Below are 17,495 nucleotides of genomic sequence, written 5' to 3'. Positions count from 1 at the left end.
AAAAGGTAATGTGGTCCAGCTAGATGCGAATGAAGAGGGTTCATACATTGAGGGCCAGTTGGATACGTATAAAACTGTGAGCAAGTTGACTGGCTATGTGGACCAGTTGGGTGTGAGTGGTTTAGTGGGCCAATTAGATATGCCTGGTTATGTGGTCCTGTATGACGTCCGTAACATTGTAGCCCACCAGCTTGTTGCCGGGGTTGCTGATGACGCAGAAGAAGACAAGGATGCGTGTAGACTTGGACCCCGTCACGTGTGAGGACAGGCTGAGACCTGAGAGTGCAGAATTCAACGGATGAAAACATTGGCTGCGCATGCGCCGGTTGACGGGCCACGACCAGCTGAATGCCTTGTGTTACCCTGTGAAGCCGAACTTGAGTACATGGCAATGCGTGTGAGTACTGGGGTATCAGCACTGGTCGAGTGGTATGCGTTCTACCGTGAACAGGGTGGATGTGATTTAACTGAGGTGCTTGTCTCATCCAAAGTTGTGGAACGACTTCAGGACGTGTCACTTGCATAGTGACCCCTGTGTCATGTGACATAGGTTGATGAGGAACATCCCGAATAAAACCTGATTGGTCCATATTGATTTCTTTGTTCATTTTGAAATCTGAAAAAATAAATAAAACATGGTTACGATGCGAATCAACTTATTTTAATTTTAATAAGTCAAATAGATTTAGATTACAGTAGAAATGGGTACTTTATAATGTAGTTATAGTGAAAATCAAAACCTTTGGAAGCAGTGTTTCTTCCAGACTTTTTTCTCCGGGGGTGCACTTGAAATTTTCGGGGGGGGGGGGGCGGTAGACTTTCTTCGGGGGGGGGGGGGGGGGGCGGACTGTTAAAAGTATATATTTTCTATAAAAATTATATAAATTTCATTTCGTTCGGGGGGGGGGCGGTAAAACTTTTTCGGGAGATGCCTGGAAGAAACTCTGTTTGGAAGTTCCCATTTTTTAAAAATCGTAGGTGACACACCATCCATCACAATTCATATAGACCTGCAAGTCGATACAACTACTCAACCTGCAGTGTTTTGTTACATGTTGGGACAGACTTCATTTTGTCAAGTAGATAGCCTCAACAATGTAAAAAACAAAACAACATTACCATTCATAGGCTACGTTTGTAACACGTGTAGTCCAAGTAATATAAAAAAGCTGAGTAGAATAATGTATAGCCTATTCTTTTCTTCATTAAGGCTAAGTGGTATTATTTGCCACTAATTTTATTTTTATTATTGAGTTACATATCTCCTAAAAGCTAGTCCAGTGTATTTAATGTATCGTTATAGGTGAATTTTTGAATTTTAAATAAGGCCTAGTAGGTACACATAAGACTGTTACTGGATTCCGAATAAGCATCGCTGATTTAAAATATTAATTTTCATGCACAGAAATTATAGGCCTTATATTTTTTATTGTAAATTTATAACAAGCACGTAAAGCCTACTTACATTTAAACTCCAAGATACAGAAATGTTCGATGCGTGTAATCGGTTCGTCTGACGATGTAGACTGAGAAAGATTAGCAAAAATTCACGGGTATTTATAACACTAAGCTTGACCCCCGCCCCTCATCTTGTTTCTTTGTCTCCTCTTGTTTACATTTTTAAAAAAGGTGTTGTTCTGACGCAACATGTGGCGAAGTCCTCCCTCCCCCACCTCCCACCTCCAAATCTGACGCACCACGTGGCGTCTAATTTGGAGGCTATTGTACCTCACCAGCATTGAGCGCAGTGATGCGTATCACTGTTGACAGAACCATCAGCTGACACAAGTAGGCATAATCTTGACCACGCTGGGAGACGACGATTTGGGATAATTAAGAAACACATGGATATGGATCATTGGTTTGTTTACTTTTGTATTTCTCTTCTTTCTGTGTCTGGCGACACATGATTTAAGGCCTTAAGGCGTCAAATAAAAAAGAAATAAAAACGCCTCATTACTGTATTTAAATTTGCTTTTTAACAATTGTGAAACTAGTAGGTCAATAGTCATTAGACTTGAATACATATAGGTATTATATAACATGAAGGATTATTTATACGCGGGTAGTGTGGTATGCAAAGCCTTGAAATGTAACACTGCCTTTAATTTTCTATATTCCGTATTAATTTTATCTTTTAAAACGGTTTGATGAGTTTGGCTGACACAAGAGGCGTAGGGAGGGCGGGGGTGCGGACCGCACCGGGTGACACCATTTAGGGGGGTGACACCAAGTCGGCAAAAAATTGCAAAATGTACAGAAGAAAACTGCCTTTTGCCAGTTCCATTAACGATTAATTAAAGTAACATAGTCTTTTAATTACAAATTGACAATTATTACAAGAAGGTGGGGGTGACACCATGACGTAAACATGCTAACTATATAAAATAAAAAATAATAATGTTAATAATACAGTTGGATGTAGCAGACATGTAGATAAACATCGTTACTATTAAGTGTGCAGCGATTAAAGCTTATACACATACATGTTCGCGAATGTGGCATATATTTAAATGATAGGCCTCTTGCTCACACACACATATACACTTTGTTTTTTGTTTTGTTTTTTGGAGTGGGGGGGGGGTGACACCATGAAGTGCTGCACCGGGTGACACCCGACCTAGCGACGCCACTGGCTGACGCGATACAAATATACAATACGGCTTTACTAATTTACTACGAACGAGGGTTAACGAAGTCAGCGACTGTATGGCTACTAAAGAAAATAGGCCCCGTCTTGAGGTCAACGTGTGTACGCAATCCCACTAGTATTACAATAATAATGGGCTTTTGCTCTAGATATTAAACGATCTCAAGATTTGCAAATAGCATTGATTCCTCTCTTTACTTTGAAATCAGTGTTTGAACTCTCTTGTAGATTATCGAAGGACATTCAGAATTAATAGTAACAAAAGAGTGCCTTTATTTAATAGTTATGCTGTTTGAAACCATTCGAAATATGGTCCTCATTAATTATTTAGATTTGTAGATTCAATTAGATCTATTACAAATCTCCTAAGTTGTGCAAATAAGTTACTTTTAATCGCAATTTTACAAAAAGTAAAATCTGGCCTATTTCCTATTTCGTATGGCGGGAACTTCATAGTCGTTTGATTGTTCTACCGAGCATCCTAGGCTAGACCATTAATTAATAATTATCTTATGCTTGTAGGCCTAACTGTAACTTCAAACTGGTATTTTAGATGTAGATCTAGATACAATCAATGTCTGTCAATTTTCAATATGTTAAATCTTGTAGATCTAGATCAAGAGATATAGAATCTACTAGATCTAGATCTAGGGTTGCCAGATACCTTTTCCGAAAATACTGGACACCTGTCCATCCTTCCCTTCTCAGGTAGATATGCCGCAAAGCAGAAGAAGGGGGGTAAAACATAATACTTGTCCAGTTTTTATATTTATTTTATCCTGGACAGTCTGCTCAAATATTGGACTGTCCAGTTCAAAACTGGACACCTGGCAACCCTATCTAGATCTAGAGATTTAGATCTATCAAATCAATGATTAAATGATTCTGAATGAACCTATGACTTATATTAATGAATATATTTCTAGAAATCTTACTCTTAAAATTAGTCTTAATATAAAAGGCAAAAAACTGAATGAATTTAGACTAGATCTAGATCTAGACTCTGTACTGTAAACAAATTCAACTTTGCTTTGTAATAAACGGGGAAGCCTTAATTTTATTAATAAATAATTAATGTGCATTTAGACATCTAGGGATCTATTAATTTCTTTAAAATTTGAAATTCCAAACTAACTAAAAAGGTGCTTGCATGGCACACAAGAAGTCATAAATAAATAACATTAACTTCTGTTCCATATAATTCAGTCTAGGCTACTGCATAACTTAGTTCATTGAAAGTTGAGTGTAAGAGTAGATCTAGATCATTGATCAACTCATTAAATATAGATCTAAAATCTAAATACAGTAGATAGTATTAGATAGATCTAAATCTAGATGATCTATATGTAAAAATTAAACATTAAAATTTTTAACTGAACATTCAAAATTAATCAACATTCTACAATCTACAGTATTTTACAGTAAGACACAATGCAGAAAGTTCTAAGTTTTCAAACTTTTCTTCGGAATAACAAAAATAAAATGACAACTCAGTATCCATTTTTGAGTCATGAGCAGATTATGTGTAGGCTACGATTGCAATGGAAACGATTCAAAGAAGAAGAAAAGCAAGTTAAAAGTACTAACGTGCCAATTCAAAATGTTGCACGCAAAAAAATCATGAGAAGTCATTTTTCCATTGAAAAATATGCACTATTTATTGATGATTTTTTAAAAGATGATAACAGTTCCAATTTGAAAAATGATGACAAAAATAGGTTAACAGAGAAAGCTATTGAATTTGAAAAATCAGAAAGTTATAACTCTCAGAAGAAGTTGAAACAAACCTATTCAGGCAATAGTTCCAATGTTAAACATAAAGTTCCTCAACTTCTTATACAAGATTCCAAAATTGATGATCAGTGCCAAATTGGAATCTTAAAATGTGCTAGGTATGTTGAACGGTTAGACTTTTTTAGTACAGAAAAGCTGTAGATCTAGATTCTAGTACAAGTAGTATTTAAAAAAAATAAATTTAGTAAGCAATAGATCCAGCTTGTAATAAATCACTTGTAGTTGTAGACTATATTTTGGCAGTTCTAGATTGTGAAGCTCATAATTTTGCTAAGTGAACATTTATCTGTTTATAAATACAATAATGTATGCGTCATTATCAAGAATCCATTTTCATCAATAGATCTCGAGGCTTTATATTGAAACTTTTAAAATCAGTTTCTGCATATTAAAGTTAGAGAAACAGTTTCTTTCAGACATCTCTTTCCAGCATGAGTTAGGTACCCATAAGAGCTGGGCGGACTCAGGGAGATTCCACTGACTTGAAGCCGGATTCGAAGTCGAGACTTTTGGGTTAGCAGTCTAGCGTCCTACTGCTAGGATACACTGTCATGGTCAACTATACTTCACCTTCCCCTTGTACCATTGGGTTAAAAAAGGGAAGCAACTCTACCAATGCTAACTTTCAAATATAAATGAGTACATATCTGTTTACCAAATTTAATATAAAGGATGTTATTTTAAACCTTTTTGACTTAATTATGAAATTTAAAAAAAAAATTAACAGTAAATAATACATTCATTTTTTTCACCAGAAGTCAATTCCAGAAATCCAAGCAAAGTTTAGGAAAAGTGTCTTTCTCATCTCAGAAAAATATAAGTAATATTGACTTTGAAGAAACTGATGAATTAGAAGAGTTACACACTGAAAATGCAAGAAATGCTAATTTTAAGAAATGTAACTCACTGGAGGGGAAAAAGGCAATATCAATTGATTCACCTGGTAAAAACAAGAAGACAAAACGGAAACAAAACAAACCAGCAAAAACATTTAAAGGTAAAAAACCATTGCAGTTTGAAGTCAAACAGTCATCCTATGAATCTGATTTTGGTGAGTTTGAGGGAGAACATGAAATAAAAAACACTGCAAATGAATTTGTTGAGCTTAAACCTATTCACACAGATATTTCCAATAAACAAAGTGGGTACAGTTCTCATATTGCATTTGAAGCTAATGAAAATGCTGATGGAATTTCAGAAGACATTTGTAGAATGGAGATTGATGATGGTAATGAAGATTTCTATGATTATGATGAAGATAATGAAGAAGATGCAGTTCTGTTGGTTAGGTCTAGTGATTTCCCTTACCATGAAGGAATGAATGAACATACAAACTTAAATATGGACTGTATAAAGAAGAAAATGAATTTGAATGTAAGTATAAATTCACCAGTTATAGCTAAAGATTCTATTAAAAAACAAGTTCAGAAGAGGGAAATCTCAGAGAAACTGATTGCAAAATCAAGAAGAAATAATGCTTGTACAAAAAGGTTTGAAGATTTAAGTACATCCACCCCATTGACTGAAGTAAAAAATCCAGACATTTCAACAAGACGAAGATCAGAACGATTAAGTCTTCAATGTAGTGGCTCAACCAAAAATTTACCATCTGAAAATGAAAACACCAGAAAGTTATCTACAGATTTAAAGAAGAAACAATTAAGAAACACAAAACGCAAAGACTTAGTCCCTGTTAGAAATCCCAAAATTGTATCAGATTTTCTCGATGAAGTCAGTGAAAGAGAAAGTAGCAGAAACACAAGTCAAATATCTGATATGGAGGTATCTGAAAATGAAAACACCAGAAAGTTATCTACAGATTTAAAGAAGAAGCAATTAAGAAACACAAAATGCAAAGACTTAATCCCTGTTAGAGATCCCAAAATAGTATCAGATTTTCTAGATGAAGTCAGTGACAGAGAAAGTAGCAGAAACACAAGTCAAATATCTGATATGGAGGTATGATTAATATGTCATTGATTTAATTTTAAAATTCTCAACTGTTCCTTTTGATTATGCAACATTCCATTAAATGAATCTAATGAAGATTTTGTTTTGGTTTTAGGAATCTGCTTTCAGAAGACAGAATATTATTGGTCGTATGTTTCAAGAGGTACCACAGAGCAAGCGGTGTGATGTTACTCCAGCTAAACGAAGGTACTTTTTAAGTAAAAATATGTGTTGTTTAGTACGAGCTGACCCGCAGTGTATCATACGCCGCTATTTAGTTGTTTTATTTTCTACTTTTCAGTAATTCATAATTTGTGAATTTGACAGTACCAATGCTGCCACTGAATATATTTGCTTTAAAACACTATCAGTAGCTCGTTAAGGACGATAACACCCCCCTCCTTTCCCCACCCCCCTGTGAAAGCAGCCTCCTCTTAGTTACCTCCCCTACGTTTAAAATAGTTTCAAACTAAATTATCTGCCCCTAATAGCCGTCACTAAACCCGGCTCTGCTTGTAAACATTTAGTGTGAACCACAACTCACCAGACCATGTAGGGGTGGGTGTGATAGGGAGCGCGCTTACAGCTTGTTTTTTAGCGTCTCCTAGAAGAGAATTATATATATAGATTAAGGATACAGCATAGTTGAATAGTAGACTCAAACGTCTTAAGTTCAAGTAAACTTTCTGAGAATAAATCTTGAATTCTAACTGTAAATTAATGAAGTTGCTGAAAAAAAAAAGGCTACATATCATTTAGTGAGACTATTAATTAGTTAATTAGATGCTGCTACAAGTTGAAGGTACAAATTACATACATTTTTTTTCCCCACATTTATCCCACCACATTTTTATTGGATTTTTAACCAAGTTATTAATATTATTAAATGTTAATTACAGAATAGGTTCTGATTTTCTTTTTAACAAACTATTACTAAGGTAAATTAGAAATTATCTTTACTATTTCTCATTTCAGATTGCTGGCCAGTAATAACATGAAAACTCCAAGTAACTTTCACTATTTATTTGATAATCAAGAGATTTTTCTTTGATAGAATTAGTGATCAACTAACTCCAGCAAAATACAATTCATAAATTGTGTATACATTTGGTTAATTTGTTAATTTATTTATTACTTTTTGTTGAATACTGCAGTGTTTTAGTTTGTTTTAAGTACATCCTAAATAAGCACATGTTTACGTTTTGGAATGGTATTTATCAATTTGTAAAAATCATTGACTAATGAAACAGTTGTTTTGTTTCATAAATAAACATTGCTTTATTTGATCTGCAATTTTTTTAAGTTAACCATTTGTTTATTTTTTTTTTTTTTGTAAATTTACAGTAGTACAGTTAAAAATAAAGTTAATAAGAAAATGTGCATGCCTCTTTAATTTGTTAAGAATGAAAATTCACTTGATTTTTTGAGATATGGACAAAGACATTAAGAAATGGAAATCTATATTGCTAATGCTATTAAAATAAACATAAAGTAACTGCTTTTATAAGAACACACTGCATTATTTTATTTTCATAATACAAATTTATAATTTATGCGAACAAATACAATTTAAGTTATAAAGTAATTTTTCAACCCTTAACATTGACGAAGTTGGTAGATGAAAGGATTGTCACCACACACGCAACATGTACTTTCCCCAACCCTGGTTCACTTTAGACATGGATTAACTCAAGCAAGATTTGCAAACACTTGTGTTGTCTCATAATTATTAATTAGACTAAGATTTGCTTTAAAATTCGTTAGATGCAGACACTAAATTATTACTGAAAAGTAACATTTGTGCTAGTGGATCTGCTATAAGCTTGAGTGAAGTTGTTTGAATTTATTCACTTTGCATTTGAACAAAATACATTTGTATATGATAAAAAATTTCTATAAATCTTAAATCATATTCCTAACAGCTGTAATTCATTATTTGTATGAAGAATTTAATATTTAACTTTCATAGTAGTTGTAATATTTAAAATAATATAACCTTATTTTGAATAGAAAAAGATCTATGTGGTAACTAGTTTGAATACACATGCCCAATGTGATACAATTACTATAGATTAGCTATAGTTAACTGCCTTTGAAGTAAGAATTACACAAAATATTAAAATGTACATAAAACAATCATTAAAGTTGAGTCTATTTTTAATTGTTTTTAGAAGATCCCCCAAAACCTGAAAACCCCATGATAGCAGACATATCTGGATCAACATCAGTATCATCAGCTTTTCTTTTTCTATCTTTCCTTTTTTCTTTTTTGTAAGCTTTCTGTTTTTCTTCCTGTAATTTTATAAAAATATTGATTATTGTATGGTACAGATTTCAAAGTTCTTGTTACAGCAATAGGGTGGACTTAAAAATAATGTATTATTAGGCCTACCTCTTCTTGAAGTTCCTTCACTCTTTCCTCAAAATCATACTCTTTTTTCTTTTCCTCTTTTTTCTTTTTGTTCAGTTCAAATCTGGCTTTCACTTGATCTAGAGAGGAACGCTCTATCTTCATGGACATACCCAAATTGCGCTGATCTGAAAAATTGATAGTCAACTTATTTTTTGTAACCTAATAAACGGCCCAATGCAGCAGTTGAGTTTTAAGTAAATGAATTAGATGGATATAAGTTATGTTGTAGCCAGTAAATTTGTTTATAGTTTTTTTTATTAGAATTAAAGATAAGTTTTAATATTGAAATTGTTCATTTTAAAACATGATATTTAATAATTTTATAAAAATTTAAATATTCAAATACCTTGCAAATATCTTCATTTTAAAATTGATTACCATGATACTATTGATCGATTAAGTAACAGTACAAAGTGCAAACAATTTTGTTTCAACTGTCACCAATATGAAGAAATCAATTTGAAAAATTAACTCACGTTTTTTTCCATTGATGTGGTCAAGAAAGTTGATAGAATCTTTAACAACACAATCACAGACATTGCAGTAGTAACTGAAAAATAATGGTTGAACTTAGAAAAAAGATTCTTTGGCTTTTATTTAATTTATAGAATACAGAAAATTATTTTTGTAGCGATTTAGATAATTTATTAGAGATCAGTTCTCACCCTCCTTGTTGAGCAGCTGGTGTTGTTTTAGTAATAACCTGAGATTTTCCAAGCTTTGAGTCAAGGTCAACCTTTTAAAGACACAAGTTATGCAATTATTATTAATAAATATGTCCGAAAAATAGAACTCTTTGTAGTTAACTAGTTAAGCTAAATTAAAAGAAGCTTATGTTGAGAATGGGCTAGAAATTATAGCAAATTAATATTGTTCGACAGCAGTTTTTGAACTTACTAAACAAACTGTACCTTATAATCACGTGGTTTTAAGAGTTCCCTTTTGACAGGTACTGCATGTTCTTCTTCACTCTCACTACTGTCATCTTCCAGTTCTTTCAGGCGCTCCTGAGCCAATTTTTCGTATACTTCTTTGTCCCATTTTCTGCGGTGATCTGGCACTGGGGCCTAAAGGTAACAAGCATAATTGTAATCATAGAATTGTTGTAGCCTTTGAGATGGAAGAACCCAAACAACATTAAAATATCAGGGTACCTGGTACTTTATTAGCCACAGTGGCATTTTATTTTTTGTTTGTTTTCACCCTTATTAATTGCAACTTATATTAATACAAAATTTTAAATAGTAAAAAGGTCCTTAAAAATTCAGCTATATTAGCTACTTCAGTAATTAATGACAAGACAGAAGACAACTCCACATCCTAAATAAATTAAAATATTTGTGAATGTAATATTATTATTACATTAATTTGGAACTATTTTGTCAAACTTCATTTATTTTCAATCACTTTCCAATGCAAACAGATGGATCACCGTTCCCAGTTCACTTTTGGCGAAGTATAAAAGTTTAAGTATACAAATACACAAGGCTAACCATTTTTATAACTCCAACTGGTGTACATTAAAAACCGAGTAAATTATAAAAATCTAAATATTCATAAATTATGAAATTAATTGAATGTTCAAATGAGGCCTAACTTTCACAAATAAATTGTTATAATTATTAACATAACTTATTAAATTGATTAAAAAAAAACGACTTGGATTGCACTGGTTAAGAAGTTCTAATTTTGTAATAATTTATAGGGTTCTATCAGGGATAAATGAGATAGCTTCTTCTTCTTTGTTCTTTATTTTAGTGTTGAATGGGATTCCCTCCAACACAATTAAGTATACATGTCAACTGGTTATGCACCATTTAGTCCGTTGACTCCGATTTCAGCCTGGATTTGTCCATAGCCTTTGTCCAACCAAGAACAAACTACAAGCAGCAGTTGTTTGATTTTGTAGTTGTCTCTCCTAAAAGAGTTGCTGTCTCCAGCTATGGAGCCTCATCTGCCTGGGGGTTGGAATGACTTATCGGTTCAGCAACCATAAGCCTAACCGACCTAACCACGCCGACTTCGAGAGATGTCTAACTGGCCCTCCTAAATCATTATCTTTTCCCAATTCCTGCCCAAAACACATGGGGCAGATGAAGTAGAGTCAGAGTGTTTCAATGACCTTGGCATACAAGGGGATAAAGTAGTTGGCACTTTGCCCAACCGCCTTTGATTCCCTGATGTGAGTTAAGTACTTGTGTAGTGTACTGTACCCATCAGAGCTGGGTGGACTCTGGGACATCATTCAGTCTCATGCCCAGGATCCGAATTCAAGACTTTTGGGCTAGCAGTCCTACATATGCCAGAATAACTTGAGAAAAATCTAGACTAGAGAGCTAGATCAACCTACATAGGACATACACTTAGAGTAGTAGGCCCTACATACTACTAGGAGTCACGCTAGTGTACAGTGTGAGTGTATTTGTAATGTCTATAAATTTTTAATTAACAATTTTAATTAGACCTAAAATACCAATTTATAAAACAAAATTGAACACTCACTCATTAATTAGTTAAGAAGAGTCAGTAAGTGAGTAAGACTACTACTACTACTTGTGTTCTACCTTACTAAACTAAGAGTACTAGATAATGATATCTAGATCTAAGTAAAATCTAGATCTAGAGATCTAGTAACTACACTGGTACTAGTAAGACGATTTAATTTACTTTTTTTTTAGCCTAGTCAAGTCTGTTGTGCTGTAGACAAATGTAGAGCAGTTTAGTAGGGCCTACATTCAACTACAGTGATTTTTTAATTTTTAGAACTATTGTGTATAAAAGCAGAGCCGGCGTTAGGGGGTGGCAAACGGGGCGGTCGCCCCAGGCCCCGCGCTTGAAGGGGCCCCGCGCTTCAGCAACGCCATTGTTGCCTGAATTAGTTTGTAAGCTTAAGTAATCTTTGCTGAATTAAATTTAAAAAAAAAACCCAACTAAATGGCCGAAATTGTTGGATGTTAAAACTGAGGCCAAGGCTGATGTTAGTGAGTTATCCTCTGCATGGACTGGGACAGACCGTTATTCTAAAGAAAGACATTAGTGTCACACATCGCTGGCACGGTCGACTCGCTATTGTCCTGAGGTGACTGGAGATGGCGGTCGCGAATCAGCCCCCGACCTGACATGGGAGGTAAAATCGGGAAAAACGTAAACAGATACCCTATTGTTTGCGGACCGTTGAAGACGTTTTTTTTTAGTGAGCAGGCGGGGGGTGCCTGTAGTAAACAGTCAGTGACCTGATGATGGCTTGCAGAGGAGGAGGGGGGGGGGGGGGAGCGGATGGGGACATGCCCCTGAAATCCAGAGTATTTATCCCTAAAATCATAATTTATACACTGTATTGGCATCTTTTGTGTAATTATGCATATTCACCATGATACGTTTGATAGGCATCCATACAGTAATTATGTTCATATTTATTTTATATATTGTCAGGTCATCTTTAAATACATTATACTTGTATTTATTTTTATATTTTTGAAGGGCATTTATACAGTAATTATGTCCATTTTCATTTTGGTAAACTTTAACGGTATTCGTAAAGTGATTAAGCACATGTTTATTTTAATTAATTGTAGGGACAGTGGCGTAGCGAGGTCGGGTGTCACTCGGTGCGGCACTTAATGGTGTCACACCCCCCCCCCCCCCCCAGAGGCGTAGCGACCCTTCCCGGGAAAAAACTTTTAAATTTTCGATTTGCACCCCCCCCCCTCCTCAAACTTTCGATTTGCACCCCCCTCAAGCTTTTCTCTATATATTTTGCTATTTTTTGCCTTGGTGTCACCCCCCTAAATGGTGTCACCCGGTGCGGTCCGCACCCCCCCCCCCTCGCTACGCCACTGTGTAGGGATATTCAGTATAATAGTTAAGGCCATAGTGATTCTTGTTTTAAAATAGTGTAGGCATACTAAACAAATTATAAATTCTATACTGTTTGATACATCGGGCCGAGACTGTTTTATGGTAAAGTTCTCCTGATTTCTAAAACGTCTAAATTACCGGCAGTCCGAGCATGCCATCGCGAAACTCATAAATAACATGAAGCTGGCTGTCACATGGTTCACTTTTTAATTATAGACACTTACCCTCTCTTGTGAGAACACGGTCTTAATCTGTAATGTAATACGCGGACGCTCTATAAACACGCACCTTCTCTTGAATGGCTGCGGTCAGAGATCCAGTAACGTAGTACCCGAACTGATTTTTGTTTAGGGTTTGGCATCCCATAGATTTAAATGTACAGTTATCCTTCACCTCACCCCACCAACTGTCACCCCCCCCCCCCAGTGTTCCACCTTACTGAGCGTCCGTGATTACATTTGACTGAGAGTCATTTCATTTGGATATCTATCAGTGTTTCTTCTAGACTTTTTTCTTCAGGGGGGGGGGGGGGGGGGGCACTTGAAATTTTAGGGGGGGGGGGGTGGGGCGGTAGACTTTCTTCGGGGGGCGGACACTGTTAAAAGTATATATTTTCTATATAAATTATATAAATTTCATTTCGTTCGGGGGGGGGGGGGGGGCGGTAAAATTTTTTGCCCCCCCCCCCCCCCCCCCCGAAGAGATGCCTGGAAGAAACTCTGATATCTATAGCCGTAAACAGTGTTTTTCACGATTCGAGCTTATTCCGAAATCTATCCATGTTTTGCGTTTCGAAAGCACTTCTAAGTAAACAAATTATTTGTTAATCAGTGTCTTAATGTTAATACGACATTGATAAACAGCTTAAAAATACCATATATATCGTTATAAATATTAATTCGCGTTGAGAAGAGAAAAAAACGCCTCACTGTACATGTTTTATTTAATTATACACCAATGAAAAAAATATAAGGCCCCGCGCGGATGGTTGGCCATAGGCCCCGCGTACCCCTAACGCCGGCTCTGTATAAAAGAAAGTGATTGTGATTGTCACTCCTCAGACTGGCTCAGACTCAGTCACTGTCACGATTGTGATTGTCGTACTGAGGGCAAGAAAATACTCAAAATAGCCTTAGGCGTTACCAGAATTCTATTCAATGAGTCGACTCGAAATATCGATATAGAGAGATCTAAAAACAAACATTACAATTCTTACTTACATCGTAAACTCCAGACATTTTTTTAGTTGTGCCTTGGCTAGGTAGGGGAGACTGCTCTAACTTCGACCGGGTTCTAACTTCGACCGAATTCGGTATTGGGTCAGAAAAATATTTGATAAAAAAATAAATAAATATTACTGGCTTTAAAAAAATATATCTTTATTTACACAATTGAATTGCGTTGTGTTTTCCTTTTGAAATGACAGGTCTATCTTTAGCCGTTTTCGAGCACTTTATCCACGAAGTTAGGCTAGTTAGCGTCCGTGAGTTTTATCGAGTGAAAATATCAAATTTGCATTTTGTGAGCTTTTTAGTGCCTTCTTTCATAATGCCTAAAACGTAAGTAATTTTGCTTTTAACAGTTTTTAAACTTGAAAATAAATTATAATGTTGGTTAATCTACATATGTGTGCTTTTTTTTTTTTTTTTAGGGTTGTAAAAATTTAAAAAAATAGTGAAAAACAAATCGGTCGAAGTTAAAACCATGTAAAAAATGCGGTGTTCTAACTTCGACCGATGTAACCAAATGTAGATCTACATAGGAACCTAGCATAAAGTAGGCCTATAATTGTACTAGATCTATTAGATTAGGCATATTAGTTTATTTTTTTTCCTTTAATTTAAATTTATTAAAAACAACTGACATATGCTTTATCAACAGACCAAAAGATAAAAAAGAAAAAAGGTCGTATATTTCGTATGAAACGGAAAACCTAGAAAAGGCTGTAGATGCAGTAAGACAGGGCATGTCTTATGGCAAGGCAGCATTGCAGTTTGGGGTGCCCAAAACAACTATTATTGACCATGTTAAGGGCCGAATAAAAGCAGGGTCTAAGCCTGGTCGAAGCTGTGAAATTGACCCTGCTTTAGAAAAACAGATAGTATCGAGAGTCCTCGATGCTTCAAAAGCGGGGTTTCCATATACAAAACGCCGGCTTCTAGCAATGGTAGGAAACATTGCAAGGCGTCTGGAAATAAAAACAAGATTCAAAAATGGTGTTCCTGGAGAGGGGTACTGGAGGAAATTGAAGGGGAGGCACCCTGAACTGACCATCCGGAATCCAGAAGCCTTACCACAGTGTCGAATGACAATGCTCAACAGCAATGTTGTAAAAAACTACTTTGAAGCTCTAGGGAAGCTGTTAGACGATCTGCAGCTTACTTCGCGGCCTAAATGCATTTGGAATTGTGATGAGACTGGAGTACAGTTACAGCACAAGCCAACAAAAGTAGTTGCCCAGAAGGGAGTAAGAGGGGTGTCAGCACGTGTGACAGGGTCTCGTGAAAACATAACCATATTTGCCACCATTAATGCCGCTGGCGAGTCAATGCCCCCCATGATAATAGTGAAGGGCAAAACCCAGCGAGCAGTTTCGTCGTTCAACGTCTGTGATGCGCCAAAGGGAGCTGTGTAGACTTATCAGGAGTCTGGGTGGATGGAAGATCTTTTGGGAGTCCAATGGTTTAAGCAAGTTTTCCTTAAACATTGTGGCCCAGACCGCCCCCAGCTTCTCCTGTTAGATTCACACAGCTCCCATGAGGTTGTGGATCTGCTGGAAACAGCAAGGAATGAAAATATACACATATTCGCCTTGCCACCCCATACAACACACAAGTTGCAGCCGTTGGACAAATGTGTCTTTGGGCCGTTTAAGAAATATTATGGTGCAGAATGCACTGAATTTCTTTCGGAGCACCCGGCAAACGTGATCAGTAAAGTCACATGGACTAAACTGTTCACTGCCGCATGGAGCCAAGCCTTTTGCCCAAGCACCATCAAAAAAGCTTTTCAGGCCACCGGAATCTATCCGTTTGATCCAACGGTTGTCACAAAAAGTGACACATTGCCAAGTGAGGCATTTGACCGGCAAGCACCTTCAACACTAGTTGCAAGCGATCAAAATCAACCTATTGCTTCTGTCTCTCAGGATATGGCCATGTTCGAGGAAGCATATGCTCCCTCTGCTCCTGAAGCAACAATGGTCGACGCAGATGTCCTCAACACTGACCCATGGTGGTCACCTCCTGAGGACCAAAATGAAAGTAGGCCTATCGGCGAAATACGTGCTACGGGTGCTAACGAAAACTTTTCGGACATCCTAAAGCTTGCCATGGACATAAGTGGCATCGAAGAGGATGAAGCCGTTAACCAAGCAAGTGGAAGTGAAACACATGAGAAATGGTTGGCGGAATTATCAAGCGTTTTTGATAAACCCGTCTTGCCAACGGCGGAAAAAAAAAAGCTCATCACGGAAAATTACAACTCACAGGTTGTTGACCAGTGATGAGGTAATAGGAATGAAGAAAAGGCAGGCCGAGGAAAAGGAAAGCAAGTTGAATGAGAAGAAAAGACGGGCAGATGTGAGAAAAGAAAAGGCTGCAAAAAAATTAAATTAATGATGTGTTGTAGGCTCGCCTACATGTGTTGTCTGTAAATTACTATAAATATTTTTTCCTTTTTTACTGTTAAAAATGTCGTTGTGTTTACTTCTTTTTTTGTTTTTGTTTTCAATTGAAGATAAAGCTAGCCTATTTAAAAACCTTTAAATACACAACAAAGGCCACCTAAATAAGTGTTTTTAACAATAGGCCCAGGCTACGGTCATATTCCTAAAGCGGTCGAAGTTAGAACAAGCCGCCGGTCGAAGTTGGAGCAACCTGGTCGAAGTTAAAACCAAAAGGAAATATTTGGGTCAGTGTCTAGGCTTGCATATAGTATTAAATCCTTCATAGCGATTGGTTAACTATTTATACCAAACCAATCAGCGTTGGAGAACGTTTTTAACAGTGAAAAAATTATACCGCTATGTTGATTGGTTTACGAGATATAACGAAGAGAAGCGAACCTTCGGCTCGGGAGAAAACGGATCGGTCGAAGTTTGAGCAGTCTCCCCTAGATTCTGTCTTGATTGTAATTCTAGATCTTCAGGTTTAGATGTTCATAAAACGTTTAGGCTATATTTTTTTCATTCACAGCTTCTTATTTAATTATCGCATTTTAAATTATTATTATATTTTTAATTATCCTCTAGAACGCACGTAAAGAGAACTGAATATATAGATCTAGACTCAATGGTAGCAAATACACATTATAAAACAAAAACAACCTGTGCAAAAGCAAAATTAAGAAGTACCACCAGGTACATAATTTATTCTCAAAACATTACAATTTAATGGCAGATGAAAATGTGCACTACATTAATAATATTATTCATAATTTTAATTAAGTTCTTCTTCCTTGACACAGCCAATCTTTATGTATTTTGATGTGTCATTTTTCTGAACAGGTGTTTCTATAATACTGTTAAGAGACTTACAAATAAACCTCATGGCCTCATTTACTTTAGTGTTTAAAAAAAAGTAATTTTTAACCTTCACATTAACCAGTACAGTTGCCAGTCTTAAAACAGAATAAATTATTATAACAAGTGTTTTTCCTTATTTGAGATTTATATTTTCACCACGTCATTCACATTTTTTTTTTGGACAACAAGCATCTGTCTAGTGGCTTAAGGTTATGTATTACCCAATCTTGCAGATTTTAACAGAAATTTTTTTTTATCTAAGTAAGTCACCAAGTACACACCACAGAGCTACCCTACGACGCTAC

The 17,495-nt window shown here is 35.9% G+C and overlaps 3 protein-coding genes across 5 annotated transcripts; 2 read left to right on the top strand and 1 right to left on the bottom strand.

Annotated features, from left to right (window-relative positions):
• Positions 1-3,091: 3,091 nt before the first annotated feature.
• LOC131946280 (uncharacterized) lies at positions 3,092-7,663 on the top strand. Of its 3 annotated transcripts, none has more exons than XM_059306973.1 (5): positions 3,092-3,168; positions 4,063-4,542; positions 5,200-6,403; positions 6,510-6,601; positions 7,370-7,663. In XM_059306973.1, exons 2-5 carry the CDS (start codon positions 4,082-4,084, stop codon positions 7,443-7,445), a joined length of 1,833 nt encoding a protein of 610 aa, XP_059162956.1. In that variant the 5' UTR covers positions 3,092-3,168; positions 4,063-4,081; the 3' UTR covers positions 7,446-7,663. The 3 variants fall into 3 exon arrangements, with proteins under 3 accessions (XP_059162956.1, XP_059162957.1, XP_059162955.1); XM_059306974.1 differs by having other exon boundaries at positions 3,093-3,194; positions 5,203-6,403; XM_059306972.1 differs by having other exon boundaries at positions 3,093-3,194.
• Positions 7,664-7,893: 230 nt separating this feature from the next.
• Positions 7,894-16,821, bottom strand: LOC131946281 (zinc finger matrin-type protein 2). The gene is made up of 7 exons (XM_059306975.1): positions 16,783-16,821; positions 13,886-13,930; positions 9,719-9,874; positions 9,473-9,543; positions 9,284-9,357; positions 8,787-8,932; positions 7,894-8,686 (listed from the first exon to the last, which is right to left on the bottom strand). Exons 2-7 carry the CDS (start codon positions 13,901-13,903, stop codon positions 8,552-8,554), a joined length of 600 nt encoding a protein of 199 aa, XP_059162958.1. The 5' UTR covers positions 13,904-13,930; positions 16,783-16,821; the 3' UTR covers positions 7,894-8,551.
• Positions 13,948-15,300, top strand: LOC131946275 (uncharacterized). Its single transcript, XM_059306965.1, has 2 exons — positions 13,948-14,224; positions 14,547-15,300. Exons 1-2 carry the CDS (start codon positions 14,085-14,087, stop codon positions 15,298-15,300), a joined length of 894 nt encoding a protein of 297 aa, XP_059162948.1. The 5' UTR covers positions 13,948-14,084.
• Positions 16,822-17,495: the final 674 nt, after the last annotated feature.

The sequence above is a fragment of the Physella acuta genome, unplaced genomic scaffold (assembly GCF_028476545.2).
Source record: "Physella acuta isolate Inbredline_101_S28 unplaced genomic scaffold, ASM2847654v3 ptg000549l, whole genome shotgun sequence".
In the NCBI taxonomy this organism is placed as follows: Eukaryota; Metazoa; Mollusca; class Gastropoda; family Physidae; genus Physella; species Physella acuta.
Note: the sequence above shows the minus strand (reverse complement) of the source record. Positions and strands in the feature narration are given on the sequence as shown.